This window comes from Capra hircus (genome assembly GCF_001704415.2).
Source record: "Capra hircus breed San Clemente chromosome X unlocalized genomic scaffold, ASM170441v1, whole genome shotgun sequence".
Lineage (NCBI taxonomy): Eukaryota > Metazoa > Chordata > Mammalia > Artiodactyla > Bovidae > Capra > Capra hircus.
Genome location: NW_017189516.1, coordinates 7,093,997 through 7,112,764, shown reverse-complemented (window position 1 = coordinate 7,112,764; position 18,768 = coordinate 7,093,997). Strand labels below are relative to the sequence as shown.

At 35.8% G+C, this 18,768-nt stretch overlaps 1 protein-coding gene across 1 annotated transcript in view; it reads left to right on the top strand.

The window, feature by feature from the left end:
- Positions 1-17,729, top strand: part of RPS6KA6 (ribosomal protein S6 kinase A6) — a gene marked incomplete at its 5' end in the record, with an annotated part of 53,382 nt that extends 35,653 nt beyond the window's left edge. Inside the window, 2 exon segments of the mRNA XM_018044000.1 lie at positions 13,836-13,976; positions 15,207-17,729. Of these exon segments, the coding sequence (XP_017899489.1) occupies positions 13,836-13,976; positions 15,207-15,332 (267 nt within the window).
- Between the last annotated feature and the right edge of the window lie 1,039 nt (positions 17,730-18,768).

Genomic DNA, 18,768 nt, shown 5'->3' with positions numbered 1-18,768 from the left:
CTGAATCATACAGCAAATTCCCACTGGCTATTTATTTTACATATCATAATGTATATGTTTCCCTGCTATTCTCTCCATTTGTCCCACCTTCTCCTTCCCTGCTCTGTGTCAACAAGTCTCTTCTATATGTCTGCATCTCCATTGCTGCTTTGCAAATATGTTAATCAGTACTATCTTTCTAAATTCCATATATATGCATTAGTATACAAAATTTTCCTCTTTCTGACTTACTTAACTTTGTATAAGAGGCTCTAGGTTTGTCTGCCTCATTAAAACTGACTCAAATGCATTCCTTTTTATGGCTGAGTAGTATTTCTTTGTATATATATGATACAGCTTCTTTATCCATTCATCTGTTGATGGACATCTGGGTTGCTTCCATGTCCTAGCTATTGTAAATAGTGCTGCAATGAACAGTGGGGTACATGTGTCATTTTCAATTATGGTTTTCTCAGGGTATATGCCCAGTAGTAGGATTGTTGGGTCAGGTGGTGGTTTTATTCCTAGTTTTTTAAGGAATCTCCATACTGTCCTTTCTATCAGCTGTATCAGTTTGCACTCCCACCAACAATGCAAGAAGGTTCTCTTTTCTCCATACTCTTCCCAGCATTTATTGCTTGTAGATTGTTTGATGATGGCCATTTTGACTGGTCTGAGGTGATACCTCATTGTAGTTTTCATTTGCATTTCTTTAATAATGAGAGTTGTTAAGGATCATTTCGTGTCTTTATTAGCCATCTGTATGTCTTCTTTGGAAAATGTCTGTATAGATCTTCTGCCCACTTTTTAATTGGGTTTCTTGTTTTTCTGGTATTGAATTGCATGAGCTGCTTGTATATTTTGAAAACTAATTCTCTGTCAGTTGTTTCATTTGCAATTATTTTCTCCCATTTTGAGGGTTTTTTTCACTTTGTTTAGTTTCTTTTGCTGCGCTGAAGCTTTTAAGGTTAATTCAGTTCCACTTGTTTATTTTTGTTGTCATTTTCATTACTCTAAAAATCATAGAAGATCTTGCTATGAGTTCTGTCACAGACTATTTTACCTTAAAGAATGTCCTCCTTTAAGAGTTTCTAATAGGCTGGTCTTACATTTATTTAGGTCTTTAATCCATTTTCAGTTTGTCTTTGTGTATCTTCTTAGGAAGGATTCAGATATCACTCTTTTGATACTTTGATATCATTCATATCACATGGCTGTCCAGTTTACCCAGCAACATGTATTGAAGAGATCTTACCTTATCCATTGTATATTCTTGCCTCCCTTGTCAAAGATAAGTTGTCTGTAGGTGCATGGGTCTATCTCCTGGTATTCTATCTTGTTCCTCTGGTCTATATTTCTGTTTTTGTGCCAGTACCATACTGTCTTGATGACTGTAACTTTGTAGTATAGTCTGAAATAAGGAAACTTGATTCCTCCAGCTCCATTCTTTCTTAAGATTCCTTTGGCTATTCGGGTTCTTTGTGCTTCCATACAAATTGTGAAATATTTTCATCTAGTTCTGTGAAAAGTGCTGTTGGTAGTTTGATAGGGATTGCATTGAATCTGTAGATCGCATGGGATAGTATTGTCATTTCCACAACATTTATTCATCCAACCCAGGAACATGGACTATCTCTCCATCTGTTTATGTCATCTTTGATTTCTTTCATCAGTGTCTTGTAATAATCTGTGTAGAGCCCTTTTGCCTCATAGGTAGGTTTATTACTAAGTATTTTATTGTTTTTGTTGCAGTGGTAAATGGAATTAATTTCTTAATTTCTGTTTCTGACTGTTCATTGTTTGTGTATAGGAATACAAGTGATTTCTATGTATTGCTTTTGTATCGTGTGGCTTTACTAAATTCACTGATTAGTTCTAGTAATTTTCTGGTAGTATCTTTAGGGTTTTCTATGTATAGTATTATATCATCTGCAAACAGGGAGAGTTCTACATCTTCTTTTACAATCTGGATTCCTTTTATTTCTTATTCTTCTCTGATTGCCTTAGTGAGGACTTCTAAAACTTTGTTATTAATACTGGAGAGAGTGGCATGCTTTTCTTTTCCCTGATATTAGAGGAAATGGTTTAAGTTTTTCACCATTGGGAATAATGTTTCCTGTGGGTTTATCATATATAGCCTTTATTATGTTGAGGTAGGTTCCTTCTGTGCCCATTTTTGAAGAGTTTTTAATCATAAATGAGTGCTGAAATTTCTTGAAAACTTTTTCTGCATCTATTGGGATAATATTATGGCTTTTATCTTTCAGTTTGTTCATATGATGTATTGCATTGATTGATTTGTATTTGAAGAATCCTTGAATCCCTGGGATAAACCTGAGTTAATCATAGTGTAATATCTTTATAATGTGTTGTTGAATTCTCTTTGCTAGAATTTTGTTGAGCTCTTTTGCATCTATGTTAATCAGTGATATTGGCCTGTAATATTATTTTTATGTGATGTCTCTGTCTGATTTTGGTATCAGGTGGTCTTGTAGAATGAGTTTGGAAGTGTGCCTTCCTCTGGAATTTTTTGGAAGAGTTTCAGAACAGTAGGTGATAGCTTTTCTTTAATGCTTGATAGAAATCACCTATGAAGTAATCTGGCCTTGGGCTTTTGTTTTGGGGAAGATTTGTTTGTCACAGTTTCAAATTCAGTGCTTGTAATTGGCTTATTCATAGTTTCTGTTTCTTCCCAGTTCAGTCTTGGAAAGTTGAACATTTCTAAGAATCTTTTCATTTCTTCCAGGTTGTCCAACAACCTGGAAGAAATCAGGCAATCAGAGAAGACAATCAGAGAAGAATAAGAAATAAAAGGTTATTGGCATATATTTGCTTGTAATAATTTCTTATCATTTATATGACTGCATTGTCTCATGTAACGTCTTTTTTGTCTCTAATTTTGTTGACTTGATTGTTCTCCCCTTTTCCTTGATGAGTCTAGCTAATGGTTTGTCATTTTATTCTAAGAAGCAGTTGCTTTTGATCTTGATTCCTGGGTCCTTACTGCCCAATTCAGACTTAAATTGAAGAAAGTAGGGAAAACCACTAAACCATTCCAATATGACCGAAATCAAATCCATTACAGTTATACAGTGGAAGTGAAAAATAGATTCAAGGTATTAGATTTGATAGACAGAGTACCTGAAGAACTATGGATGGAGGTTCATGACATTGCGAAAGGAGGCAGAGATCAAGACCATCCCCAAGAAAAAGAAATGCAAACAGGCAAAATAGTTGTCTGAGGATACCTTACAAACAGCTGTGAGAATAAGAGAAGCAAAGGAGAAAAAGGAAAGATATACCCACTTGAATGCAGAGTTCCAAAGGATAGCAAGGAGAGATAAGAAAGGCTGCCTCAGTGATCAGTGTAAAGAAATAGAGGAAAACAATCGAATGGTGAAGACTAGAGATCTCTTCAAGAAAATTAGAAATACCAAGGAAACATTTCATGCAAAGATGGGCTCAATAAAGGACAGAAATGGTATCGACCTAACAGAAGCAGAAGATATTAAGAAGAGGTGGCAAGAATACACAGAAGAACTATACAAAAAAGATGATCATGACCCAGATAATCACAATGGTATGATCACTCACCTAGAGCCAGATCCTGGAAAACGAAGTCAAGTGGGCCTTAGGAAGCATTACTACAAACAAAGCTAGTAGAGGTGATGCAATTCCCATTGAGCTATTTCAAATCCTAAAAGATGATGCTGTTAAAGTGCTAAACTCAATATGCCAGCAAATCTGGGAAACTCAGCAGTGTCCACAAAACTGGAAAATGTCAGTTTTCATTCCAGTCCCAAAGAAAGGAAATGCCAAAGAATACTCAAACTACTGCACAGTTGCACTCATCTCACATGCTAGCAAAGTAATGCTCAAAATTCTCCAAGCCAGGCTTCAACAGTATGTGAACCATGAACTTCCAGATGTTCAAGCTGGATTTAGAAAAGGCAGAGGAACCAGAGATCAAATTGCCAACGTCTGCTGGATCATCGAAAAAGCAATAGCGTTCCAGCAAAACATTTACTTTTGCTTTATTGACTGTGCCAAAGCCTTCGACTGTGTGGATCACCACAAACTGGAAAATTCTGAAAGAAATGGGAATACCAGAGCACCTGACTTGCATCTTGAGAAATCTGTATGCAGGTCAGGAAGCAACAGTTAGAACTGGACATGGAATAATAGACTGGTTCCATATTGGGAAAAGAGTATGTCAAGGCTGTGTATTGTCACCCTGCTTTTTTACCTTACATGCAGAGTACAAGATGTTAAATACCAGGAAGGATGAAGCACACGCTGGAATCAAGATTGCCAGGAGAAATATTAGTAACCTCAGATATGCATATAACACCACCCTTATGGCAGAAAGTGAAGAACTGAAGAGTCTCTTGATGAAAGTGAAAGAAGAGAGTGAAAATGTTATCTTTTTTAAAGCCAACATTCAGAAAACTAAGATCATGGCATTTCATCCCATCACTTCATGGCAAATAAATAGGGAAACCATGGAAACAGTGACAGACTTTATTTTGGAGGGGCCAAAATCACTGCAGATGGTGACTACAGCCATGAAAGTAAAAGACACTCGCTCCTTGGAAGAAAATTCATGACCAACGTAGAGAGCATAGCAGAGACATTACTTTGCCAACAAAGGTCCGTTTGGTCAAAGCTATGGTTTTTCCAGTAGTCATGTATGGATGTGAGAGTTGGATTATAAAGAAAGCTGAGCACTGAAGAATTGAAGCTTTTGAACTGTGGTGTTGGAGAGACTCTTGAGAATTCATTGGACTGCAAGGAGATCCAACCAGTCCATCCTAAAGGAAATCAGTCATGAATATACATTGGAAGGACTGATGCTAAAGCTGAAACTCCAATACTTTGGCCACCTGATGTGAAGAACTGACCCATTTGAAAAGACCCTGATGCTGGGAAAGACTGAAGGCAAGAGAAGGAGACGACAGAGAATGAGATGGTTCGATGGCATCACCTACTCAATGGACGTGAGTTTGAGTAAACTCTAGGAGTTGGTGATGGACAGGAGGGCCTGGTGTGCTGCACTCCATGGGGTCACAAAAAGTCAGACACAATGGAGCGGCTAAACTGAAATGAACTGATAGATTTTGAATCATCATGTTTTCATTGTAATTTGTTTCTAGGAAATTTGTGATTTCCCTTTAAAATTTTTTCAGTAGCCTGTTCACTGTTTAGAAACGTATTGCTTAACCTCATGTCCTTTTTTTTTTTCAGTGTTCTTTTTTTCCTGTAATATTTTGTGTCATAGCATTGTGGTCTGAAAAGATGCTTGATATAATTTCAGTTTTCTTAAATTTGCTGATGCTTGACTTGTGATGCAAAATGTCTATCCTGGAGAATGTTCCAGGTGTACTTGAAAAGAGAGTATATTCTTTTCATTTGAATGAAATGTCCTAAAGAAATCAGTAAGTCCATCTGGTCTAATGTGTCATTTAAAGCTTGTGTTCCTTTGTTACTTTTCTGTTCTGAAGATCTGTCAAATGGTTTAAGTGGGTCGTTAAAGTCCCACTATAATACTAGGCTATTATTGTGGTACTGTCAATCTCCCCTTTTTTGTCTATTAGTGTTTTCCTTATGTATTGAGGAGTGTATGCTCCTGTGTTGGGTACATAAATATTTGCAGTTGTTACATCTTCTTGAATTGATATCTTGATTATTGTGAAGTGTCCTTCCTTATCTCTTATAATATTCTTTATTTTAAAGTCTACTCTGTCTGATATGAGAATTGCCACTTCAGTTTTCTTTTCATTTACATTTGCATGGACTGTCTGTTTCCATCCTCTCACTTTCAGTCTGTATGTGTCTCTAGGTCTGAAATGGGTCTCTTGTAGACAGCATATATATGGGTCTTTTTTATATCCATTCAGCCAGTCAGTGTCTTTTGGGTTGAGTATTTAATCCATTTACGTTTAAAATAATTACTGATATGTATGTTTCTCTTGGCTGTTTCTTAATTGATTTTGGTTGTTTTTGCATATCTTTTCCTTCTCTTGTGTTTCCTGCCTATAGAAGTCCCTTTCACATTTGTTATAAAGCTGATTTGTGGTGCTAATTTCTCGTAACCCTTACTTGTCTGTAAAACTGTTGGTGTTTCCATGAATTTTTAATTAGATCTTTGCTGGATAATCTTGCTGTTGATTCTTCCTTTTCAGTACTTTAAGCCCCACGAGGGGCTTCCCTCGTGGCTCAGCTGGTAAAGAATCCACCTAAAATGCAGGAGACCTGGTTTAGATCCATGGGTTGGGAAGATCCCCTGGAGAAGGGAAAGGCTACCCATTCCCGTATTCTGGCCTGGAGAATACCATGGACTGTATAGTCCATGGGGTCACAAAAACTCGGACAGGACTGAGTGACTTTCACTTTTAGTATATCCTGCCATTTCCTTCTGGCCTCCAGAGTTTCTGCTGAAAGATCAGCTGTTAATCTTATGGGGTTTCCCTTGCATGTTGCTTGTTGCTTTTCCCTTCCTGCCTTTAATATTATTTCTTTGTGTTTAGTCTTTGTTAGCTTGATTAGTATGTGTCTCAACATGTTTTTCCTTGTGTTTATCCTGTATGGGACTCTGTGTTTCTTGGATTTGATTGGCCATTTCTTCCTTTCTTATGTTAAGGAACTTTTTGACTATAATCTCCAGAAATTTTTTCTGATCCTTTCTTTTTCTCTTCTTCTTCTGAGAACTCTATAATTTGAATGTTGGTCCATTTAATATTGTCACAGAGGTCTCTTAAACTATCCTCAATTCTTTTGATTCTTTCATTACTTTACCTTTATTCTTCTGTTCAGCAGAGTTACTTCCACAATTCTGTCTTCCAGCTCACTTATCCATTCTTCTGTCTCAGTTATTCTGCTATTGATCCTCCTAGAGTAGTTTTTATTTCAGTAATTTATTATCCCTCTGTGTTAGTTTATTCTTTATTTCTTCTAGGTCCTTGTTTAAGTGTGTTAATTGTTTTTTGCATTTTCTCCATTCTGTTTTCAGGGTTTTGGAACATCTTTACTATCATCACTCTGGATTATTTTTCAGGTAGTTTGCCTGTTTCCTCTTCGTTTATTTGGTCTTGTGAGTTTTTACCTTGTTCCTTCAGTTTTCTCTGTCTTTTCATTTTTATTTTTAACTTCTTCTGAGTTCTCCTTTTCCCAAGTTTTAGGGTCATATTCCTTCTTCTTTTGGGTCTCTGCCTTCAGTGGGTGAGGTTGGTCCAGTAGTTTGGGTAGGTTTTGTGTTGGGAGGAACTTGTGCCTGCATTCTGGTGGGCAGAGATGCTTTTTTTTTCCCCTCTCATGAGCAAGGCTGTGTGAGGGGCTATGTTTTGGGGGTTTTGTGGGAAGCCTGTCTGCTGATGATTGAGTTTGTGTTTTTGTCTTCCTTGTTTGCATGAGGCATCCTGCTCTGTGTGCTTCCAGCATTTGGGTGATGCTGAGTCTTATCAGGTGGAGACCTTCATAGGAGTTCTCACTTATTAATACTCCCTGGGGTCAGGAGTTCTCTGGCCATCTAGTGTAGTGGACAGTGCTCCCTCTCCAAAGGCTCAGGCTTGATCTCTGGCCAGGGAACCAAAATTTCATAATCTGTTTGTTATGGCATTAAAGGGGATTAAAGCAAACACACAAAAACAAGAAATAGAAGACAAACCCCAGACAAATGGTAAATACAAAATCAGACAAATAATAACAAAAACAAAGGAACACACACACATGTACACACACACAAACCCAACCAAAACAGTCCAAAGAAAAGAAAGTACAAGAGAGTGACCTGTCGAGCAAAGGAAACCAAAAATGTTATTGATCAATTAAAAATAAAGCAAAAATGCAAACCAGAAAACAAAACAAAAGCAGAGTGCCAATGGGGGAATAAAAAAAAAAAAACTAACAAATGTGGTGAAATAAAGAATGAAAAGAAAGAAAAGAAAACAGAGAAAACAGTGGAAAGTCTGTGTTAAATAGAAGTGTATAAAAAGATTTATTTATATATATATATATCAATGGATAACTACATCAAGAACAATAAGAAAAGCAAACAAAAACTATAAGAACAAAAAATTTTAAAAGAATAAAAATGTCCACAGAAGTGCAAAATCCACATAGCAGTAGAAGTATATAAAGGAAATAAAATGTGTGATTAAAAAAAGTTTTCAAAAGCTTGAATAGAATTAATAGTAAAAATGAATCAACAGCCACAGCAAAAGAGAAGAAAAAAGAAAAAAAAATCCAGAACCAACTATAGAACAAATCAAAATATAAGAAGAATAAGTATTTTTCACAGCTGACTGTCCTTTCCCTCACTGAGTCAAAGTTCACCTCCTCATCCCTAGGGTATCCTCTGATAATGGGCTGGTCTCTGGGCCTGCTGTGGGGGCAGCTCAGACTCTAATCTGGACCTACCACTCTGTGTTACTGCCTCCAGTGTCCACAGCTGCTAGAGCTAGTGGTTTTCTTTTGTGGGAACTCACATTGTCCTAGTTGATTGTGTGAATTTCATCTGTAGTTTGTGCAGCTGGTGGGAAGGTTTTTGATCCTCTTCCTTAGCCACACTGCCCCCAGAGTTCAATGTGGTTTTATCCCCAACTCTGCATGTGAGTCATCCACAGTAGCTTGTTCCTGAGGCTGAGCTGGGACTTACTTGCCTAGTGAGGACCAGATGTGGAGGTGGTACAGCGCTTGGATCACAGGGACCCTGTTAGCACCAAGTATGCATAAACACTGGCAGCCTGAGGTTCTGCAGCTGTGGCAATATTAGAGTCTTTTTCTAGCCTCTGGCAGCTGACATTCCAAGGGCCTCCCTGGTTGGTCCTTCTCTGTTGCTTGGTGCAGCAGGCTCTCAAGGATCTCCTAGGTTGGGATCTTTATTGCTCAGCTTGTCAAGTACTTAAAGGGCCACCCTCTCTGGGGTCTTTGTTGGTCAGCTGCCAGCACTGGCATGTGGAGGGAGAGAAGCTAAATTGTTGGCTCCACTGTCTGCACATTACTCAGCAGTATCACTTTGCCTCCATAGCTGCCCAGCTTTCCTCCAAAGGCATTCCCCACTATGATCTCCTCCCTTACTACCCCTCTGGCCTTCTTACCACAATCAACAGCAACCTTTGCCCGGAGATTGGTTTCCAATCCCTACGCCCCAGTCCCCTGCTACCATGCATTCCAGGGGACTTGGGTCCCTTTCCAGGGAATGTAGTGTTGCAGCAAGGATTGTCTGTGTGGTTCTCACTCCATTTAGACTGTCACAGATCAGCTGTTGCACTCTCCCACAGCCTCAAATGCTTCTCCTCTGTCCCAAACAATTGCCCTGATGTGGGGATGTGACCCCTACTTCAATTCCTTCAACCCCTGGATACAGGTCGTCCTGCTCACTCTCCTCTTTTTCCCTTCCCTCCTTCATCCTGCCAAGATTTGTGTGGATCTGTGTATTCCTTTCTAGGGGTGAGGGACTCCTGCCTGCTCTCAGCTGGTGTTCTGTGAAATATGCATCTGAAGGTGTGTTCCTGATGCTTCTGTGGAGAGAGATGTACTCCACATCCACCTGCTCCTCTGCCATCTTTCCAGAATTTCCAGCTTTCTTTTGTTCCCAGTCGGATAAAATGCTTTTTTAAAATCCCTTCACATTAAGTTTTTGTCAGTGTTTATATCTGAAGTGAGTCTCTTAGAGTCAGCATATAGATGGATCTTGTTTTTTAGTCGTTCAGCCCCTTGCTATGTCTTTTGATTGCAACACTTGCATTTTAAATAATTATCAGTAGGTATGTACTCACTGCTATCTTGTCAATTTTTTTCTGGTTGTTTTTGTCCTTTCATCTTCATCTTTTGCATTCTTCCCTTGAGATTTGATGACTATAATTAGTGTTATATTTGGATTCCTTACTTTCTATCTCTGTCTCTCGTTGTGTGAGTGTTTATGTCATTTATTACACGTTTTTGCTTTCTTACCATGATATTTATATTTTATAATATATATGATTATTTTCAGTTGATGATCTCTTAAGTTTGAACTCATCTAAAAACCCTGCATTTTTACTCCTCTTACATTTAGTGTTTTTAAACATCATATTTTGCATGTGTTTTGTATTTCTTAATCAGTTTGTGTGTGTATTTTACCAGTTTTATCTTTTAACCTTCCTTGTAGTTTTATAAGTGACTGATCTTTATGTTTTCCTTTGCTGGTGAGATTTTACCTTCTGTGATTATTTTATTTCTAGTTTGGGTCTTATCTTTTCTACTTAGAGAAATCCCTTTAGCATTTCTTGGAGAGCTGTTGGTCTAGTGGTGCTAAACTCTTTTAGTGCTTGCTTCTATGTAAAACATTCTCTCCAGTTCAGATCTGAAGATAGCCTTGCTGGGTATAGTAGTCTTGGTTGTATGTTTTGTCCTTTCATCACTTTAAGGCACTCCTGGTTTGCAGGGTCTGCTGAAAAGTCAGCTGAAAGTCTTATGTGAATTCGCTTGTATATAACTAGTTGCTTTTCTCTTGCCACTTTTAAGATTCTCCATCTATAATTTTGCTATTTTGGTTATTGTGAGGCTTGGTGAAAGTCTCTCTTTGTTTAGCTTGTTTTGGACTCTTGCTTCCTGGTCCTGGGTGTCCATTTCCATTTCCATAGAGGGGGCATTCTCAGCTATTATTTTTTCAAATAAATTCTCTGTGCCTTTCTCTCTTCTCATTCTGGGATCCATATGATGCATATATTATTACTCTTTATATTGTTCCAAAAAGTTATCCTCATTTCTTAAATTCCTTTTTTCTGTTCAGCTTTGGTGGTTTCTATTATTCTATCTTTCAGTTCACTTATCTGTTTCTCTGTATCATGTGATGTACTCTTAGTTCCTTCTAGTTTTATGTTTTCCAGTTATTGTATTCTTCTGTTCCATTTGGTTCTTTATATTTTGTAACTCTTTGTTAGACTTCTTGCCCTGTTCATCTATTATTCTCTCCCATGTTCACTGAGCATTTTTATGATCATTACCTTGAAGTCTTTGTTGGATAGATTTCTCTCCTCTACTCTGTTTAGTTCTGAGTTTTATCTTGTTCTTTGGTTTGGAGCATATTCCTTTGTCTCCTCATTTTGCCCAGTTCTCTGTATCTATTTGTATTTTTTAAGTAGGTCAATTATGTTTGTTCATCTTCACAAAGTGGAATTACGTAGCAGATAGCCTATGGTGCCAATCAGCATACTCCACTCTATTCACAAGAGCTATATACCCTACACATGACCCATATGTGTGCTGTGTGGGTCCTTCTCTTATTATAAAACCACCCACTCTGGGCATACTGGTAGCCAGGCTGGCTTCCAGCCCAGTTGGCTGCCAGGCCATCTCATGTGGTTGTTGATAGCTTGCTGTTGAGCAGAGCTCAGTCCTGGCATGACTGGCTGTTCAGTCCCAATAGTCCTAGAGCTGCTGCTGGCTTGCCAGTGGGTGGGACCAGGGGCTAGAGTGGCTGTCTGCAGGACCTGGGGAAACCTAGGACTGGCACCCCACCACTGATGGGCAGGGTCATATATCAGGGCAGCTTGATGCATAGGGCAGCCTACTGGGCTTTTATTTTTATCTTTGTTTCATTATATGTAACAAGCCTTCTTTACTCAGTTTTTAAAGTTTTCTCTGTTTTGAGCAATTTGGTTTGATGTTCCTTAATGTAATTTTCCTTATTTCTTGTACTTGGGGTTCATTTAGCTTCTTAGATCTGTGGGTTCATAGTTTTCCTAAAATTTGGTAATTTTAGTGGCATTATTTCTTCATGTATTCTTTTCTTCTCTCTTACTTTCTGAGACTCCAGTTGTGTTTGTGTACTTTTTCAGTTGTTGTCCCATAGCTCACTGATGCTCTGCTCTTTTGCTGTTTTGTTTTATACTTTTTTATAGTGTCTATTGCTATGTCTTTACCAATCTTTTGACCTGCCATATTAAATTTGCCATTAATCTTATTTGGTCCATTTTTTTTGTCTCACATTTTAGTTTTCATTTATTTGTTTTTATATCTTCTATGTCTCTCTACTTAACTTTTGAACATATACATCAGCTGAGGGTCAATTTTGACTAATTTTTTTCTTTTCATTACACATTCTATTTTCCTTCTCTTATATGCCTTATAATTTTGGATAAGAAGCACAACATAGTGAATTTTACCTTGGTGAGTGTTAAATGCTTTTGAATTACTAATCTTTAACTGTTTTCTGTACCGCAGTTAAATTAGGGGAAACAATGTGTTACTTCTGGGTTTTCCTTTTAAGATATTTTAGGCAGGGCTAGAGCAGTGTTTAATCTAGGAATAGTCACTACTACTCAAGCAGGTTTCTTTCAGTTTCTCTAACAAATACTTCATGAATTTGAGGTTTTCCTGTCTGACTGGTGGGAATAGGTACTATACCTCACCCTGCATGGACTCCCATTTCCCTCTAATCCTTGCATGTGCTTCTTCCCATTACTTCTGTTTTGTTTTGTTGATGTTGTTTTTAACCACATATGGTTTGCGGTGAAAATACCTGAAAGAGACCCCCACAAGGGTTCTCTCTGCCCCTGATTCTCACTTCTGTCTCTTTAACACAGGGAATCTGCCAGGCTTTACCTGAGTTTTCCTTACCTACCTGACGTCCTGAAAACTCTTTTCATGGTTCTAAGCTAGAGCAATCATAGGGCTTACTTGATTTGTTTCCCATCTTTTAGGGATTACTTTTCTTCATTGCCTAATATCTGATCTCTTGAAAACTGTTGTTTCTTACATTTTATGGGAGTTTTTTGGAGGAGCTGAGTTTCAGGTGGAGGTGGGGGGGTGAATTCAGTTCCTAGTTTTACATCTTGGCCAGAATCAGAAGTCCTTAGAACTTTAATCATTTTTATGATTTTCATTTGTCTGTTTTATTTATATAATTCACCATTGTATTCTTTTTAATATTATTTTTTAATTTATTTCTGTTCATATATTCTTTTTCCAATTGTTTTTTGATTGGTTGTTCTACTACTCTACATAGTTTCAATCAGTTACACTGTTCTTCATATTCTGGTATTACTATATAGTCTTTAGTTTCTCATTGCTTCTGCTATTGATAGTAATTTAACAAATGCTTTTGTTTCTATTTTAGAGGGTGCTTGTTAAGGAGAGTTTAATTCTCCTTTCTATAAAAGATGCTTGATAGAGATTGTTTAATTTTAATGTTATATCTTTTAATAGATTTAAAATTCTATTTTACTATGAGATTTTACTACAGAAGTTTATATTACAGCATAGAGAAAATAAGCATATTCACGTTTACGTTGATGAAAAACTTAAGATATTCTGACCACTGCTATGCTAACAGTCAGCTGCTAACCTTGAGTTTATATTTTGCTTTCTTTAGTATTTTATACAGGAAACCATCAGTTACTGAGTATATTATCAACATGAGACTCTCCCTTCTATGAATTTGTGTCTGTATACAGATAACCTTATACTTTGGGGCCCAGATTGCCAGCAAAGATCAATAGTTCCTTCATCCGCTTGCCTGTCTAGTGAAGTCCAGTGTAGCTCCTGCTGCTTTACCTTTTCCTTCTCCCTTACTGACGACATTCCACTTCCACTAAATTGATATTTCTTGATTTTAGAATGATAAATAAGTATATGCTATGTTTTTAAAAGTATGTTTCAACGTTCTCTTTTAACAGTTAACTATGCAGTATATGGGATTTTTCCCCTAATGACAGGTCAAATTAAACAGATTCCAAGACTATCAATACTTTCATGTTTTGAGGAAATGGGAAATTATGTATTTTACTTAAACCTTTAATGATATATAGTATGTAGTTCTTGTATATATATATGTATGTGTATATATATATATATTTTTTTTCATTTTAATTTAGGATTTGCTTTCCCATATGCTACATATGGACCCACAGCAGCGGTACACGACAGAGCAAGTATTAAAACACTCATGGATAACCCACAGAGATCAGTTGCCAGATGATCAGCCAAATAGAAATGGTACATCACATGTTGTTAAGGTAAAACCAACATACTTTTAAGCACCTTCTAAATGCCATGCCATTGCATGCCATTCAATGATGACACATATAATTACTTTATAGTGTCTTTATTTTTTTAAGTATATTTATAGATTCTTTTGTTTTGGGTGTTTTTGTTAAATAACAGCCTTCTTTATGTACAGCCTTACAGATGATACATAAAATTTTCTTGATTATATTTGGTTTGCTTTAAGAGATACTGGGGCTTGGTGCAGACTAAATTCAGGTTTCATATGGGAAAGAAAAAAGATGCCTATTGGTTCCTGAATTAATAGCCATTGGTGAAAGTTTCCATACTTATAGACATTGAACCTAGATTTTGAAGTTTAGTGGTTTATCCATTTATCTGTTGATGGATACTAAGATGTGTTTTCATATCTTGGCTGTTTTGAATATTGTTAGAATGATCATGGGAGTGAAAATTTACATGAGAATAAATTGTGGGGGTGTGTATATATGGAATATATTATATATAATGGAATATTGTTCAACTTTTTAAAAGGAGATCTTTGTATTTGCCACAACAGAGATGAACCCAAAGTGAAATAATGTAGACACAGAAAGAAAAAAAACTGCATCATCTGTCTTATATGTGGACTCTAAAAAGAACCTAATATATGAAAGCAGAGAGTAGAACAGTGGTTACCAGTAGACAGGGAGAAGGTCGAAATGGGGAGATATTGGTCAAGGTATACAAAATTACAGTTATGTAGGATGAGTAAGCCTAGAGGTCTAATGTGAAGTCTGATGTTAAGTACAGGTAATAAATAATACTATAATGAATGCTGGAAATTTGCTAAGAGTAGTTTTTCAGATACTCTTATCACACATAAAATTAGCTTGACTGTAGTAGTCATTTTACTGTGTATATCAAGATAACATGTTGTATGCCTTAAATATATACAATTTAAATAAATTTATATTTAAAAAAATTTTTTAAAGATATTTAAAAACAAATTTTATGAGTTTTGAAAGACTGAAAAAATACATTTTAGTTTTAAAAACTTGTAAGAAATATATTTATTGAAACAAAAAATATGTAAGTAGTCAGATGTTAATCAAAGGAGCATCAACACAAATATTATGGATTCTCAATTACTTTCCTGGGGGGAAAAGTTCTATTCTAGTTAAATTTTTCATGATACAGTGTGGAAGTTTTCTTACCTTCAGAGATTGTTATTCAGTTTGTAATATTTCTCATTATTTTAGGGAGCAGTGGTCGCCACATATTCTGCCCTGACTCACAAGACTTTTCAACCAGTCCTAGAGCCTGTTGCTGCTTCAAGCTTAGCTCAGCGACGAAGCATGAAAAAGCGAACATCAACTGGCCTTTGAAAGTTTTAGGGTTCCTCAGCCAATCTGGATGAAGAAAAGATTAAATGTGTGGCTTTTTGTCTAATCGTATATCAAAGGCATTGTTTTTTACTACATTACTTGAATATTCTGATTAAGCTTCCTTTTTTTAAGGGGGAGTAAGATTTAAAAAAAGAACATATATAGGTCCACAATTTTCATACTATGTTGCTTTTCAATGTTGTCCAAGTATTTATTTAAGTATATAATTGGTGTCTACAAAGTCCTACCAACTTCTCTACATACTAACTTCTACAGTTTCTTTCAGATTTCTAGTTATGTAAAATAATGGCTTGGGGAATCATTACCAACAGTCAAGATGCAAGTATAATAATATAATGCCAAGCAATGTCAATATTTTTTAACATTAGATCCTGAAAGGTTAGACGTCTTTTTTTTTTTTTTTTTAAGGAAAGTGAAAAAAAATGTATTGTAGAAACTTGTCATTATGTGTAAACTCCATTCATTTGACTCTCTGTAGTTACTAAAATGTAAACGTAGTTTGGGGCCAGAGCAAAAATCATTTGTGCTCATATGTGAATTCCTAATATGGTTGATGCCAAAGTTTTTACAGAAGAATTAAATCATAGATAATGTGTGCCGACAAACCTGTATATTGTCCATAAATGGCCTCATCTAGAAATAAAGGCTTCTGTAAAATTTACGTTGAATGGAATTATAGTACAAGTGAAGAAATTTTAGCCAAAGGTCTTATATTGGTATTATAATCTACTAAATACGTCATAGTTAAGCCTTTGAAAATAAAGTATATGGTGTTGGCACTAACTTGATGTTATGTAAACTAACTTTGAGGTTAACCAATTGGATTTAATTATCATCTGTCCTTTTATAATGAACTACACTCTTGTTTTTTTGATTACCCTGTGCTTTGAATTACAGTGTAGCATATTTATCTTTAATCCTATGGTTATATAGTTGAAATATTACTGTAATGAACTTGTGAGCTTAGCACACATGATATAGTTATAATGCATTTCAGTAAACTTTAGATAATACTACATAATAGTTATACTTCAATAAGATAAACTGTCTTTTTAAATAGGAAGTAATATTGATGATATGCATAAAATTTGAACACATTTTAAATTAATATTTATAATTAAAAGGTCTGGCCAAATTGGTCCTATTGTTAAATTTTATGATTCAGAACCACTGCGTAGTATATATTGTTTTCTCTAAATGATTGAATTTGAAAGAATCTTTTTGTGCTGTTGAAGAAAATACCATTACTACTACTTTAAATAGCATTACTACTACTGCTGCTGCTACAACTACTGACAGATAGAACTCATGAATGTAAACTTGAGGATATTACACTTTTCTTTACTGAATATAAGTGATCTACTTATGTGTGCTTGTTTTACTGTTTACTGTGTATTTTATTTTGCTTAGTTCAGAGAGGGGTGATTACTGAGCTCTGAAGTGTACAGTTTAGGATAGAAGACTTGTAACTTCAGTATTTAATAAAAGAAACTATACATAATTCCTTTATAATGTAAGTGATGTATATTCCACACACAAAGGTCTGTTTCATTTGTGTGATATATAAAAGTATGTGTCCATATTTTGAGATGTCTTTTGCAATAGTTGAAAGACATTAAAGAACGTCTTAATATTACATGGAAGATATTATTTAGAAAGACACTGGGATCATATCTTGTGGATTTTTTGTCCCAGTTCAGCTTTTTCTTTCCTCATTTTGCTTTATTACTATAAGTAATTGTGTCATTTTATTGACTTATTTTCCTCTTGTTTGTGTTGTAATGCCTTCTTATCAAAATTGATATGACACACTTAGAGATGTGATTTTGGTATGTAACTTTTCAGAACAGAGATACCATTTCTATATATGCTTTTGTAGTAGTAGAATTAGAGTAAGTAAAGTTGGAAAATGAAAAATGATCATGAAATAACTTTGTCTTTACATGAGCAATAGTTTTTAAATAGATGATCTTAATTTTTCAATGAGTTTGCTCAAAAAGGTTGTGTCACACACTCCTTTCATGAAAGGAACATGGTCAGAAATAAGCAACAAACAGCACAATTTCTCATCACTCAGTGAAAGTTGAAAAGGTATAAAAGATATAGATGTTAGTGGATTATCCCAATAATTGTGAGTTTTCTTCTGGAAAATTCAAACATGGTGGCTTAACAACAGTAGTAGGGAGCAACCTTATTATAAGGGAAAGCTATACATTACACCTTCATTCTGCAAAAGGAACCCAGGTAGGGATGCGTAATCATGTCCTTTTTGGCTAGAACTCTAGAACAACAAAAGCAGATGTGAATGGAACATTTTTTGATGGGGTTTCTATTAATTCTTAACCAATAAAAGCAAATCCTTTCTTTGAGACTTAACACTTTGATTTCTAATGGATTCATGAACAGTTATTTTATATTGCTTTTCTTTCTAGTTGATGGTTCTTGATAGTATTTAATAATAAAGTTGGGGGTTTTATTGTCAAAAAGAGAAGCTATTGTAATAATATTTTTTTCTCAGAGAAAAAACACCAGATTTGCCCAGGTAGATTGAACAATCTATTGTCCTAAAGCACATAGTATTATGAATAAACTCAGGAAACCATTGTATGAAAGTTAATAAGTGTTGCTGGTATTGGTGATTTTGTGGGGAAAAAAAATGATTTTAGTTCTTTTATGAAAATCAAACTTTAGCCTATTTTCTTAAATCCATGAATAGCTAAACATTTGTTGTCATTTGTTGCCATTGATAATTAAGCATAGTAAAGCATTTTGATAGCACCTCTGGTTAGCCCAAAGGGATTTTATATGTATAGGCAACTGGAAACTTTAAGAACAGATGCTTGGTGTTTCTGATATCTCCTCTTTGCAACATCATGTTAAAATAGTACTTCCTGCAGAAACATATTTATTCTGACTGAATTGTGTTTTCTTAACGTAAGAGACCCTTTGTATATGAAGGAAAAGAACCACTTACCTTGGCTTTAAGATCAGCTAGACAACTTAGGCTTTAAACTAGGCAAAATATGTCCTTGGCATTTTCTGCATTCTCTTTCTCCTGGCTTTCCAGCTTCCACATGCAATCTTACTTGAGTACCTCACAGAGAACTCCATGATTAAAGCTTACTCCAGGAGGATTCTGTGCTCTAAAAGGACCTCTCACCCGTTCCCTTCCCTGAATCAGAAATTCCATTCTCACAGAGTAGCTATTTTCAGCTAAAAAAGTGAGAGGAAAGATATCTTATTAATTCATTTTTCTGGTGGCTAATAAATTATTGGCATTTTCAAGGAAGATGTCTATTAATCAAATGAGTTTCTTCTTGCTGGATGTTAAGGCAGTCTAAAACGATGAGAATAATTTTTAAATCAATTATTATCAGGGAAGATATTTTACAGCAAGGAACTTGCACAGTGTACC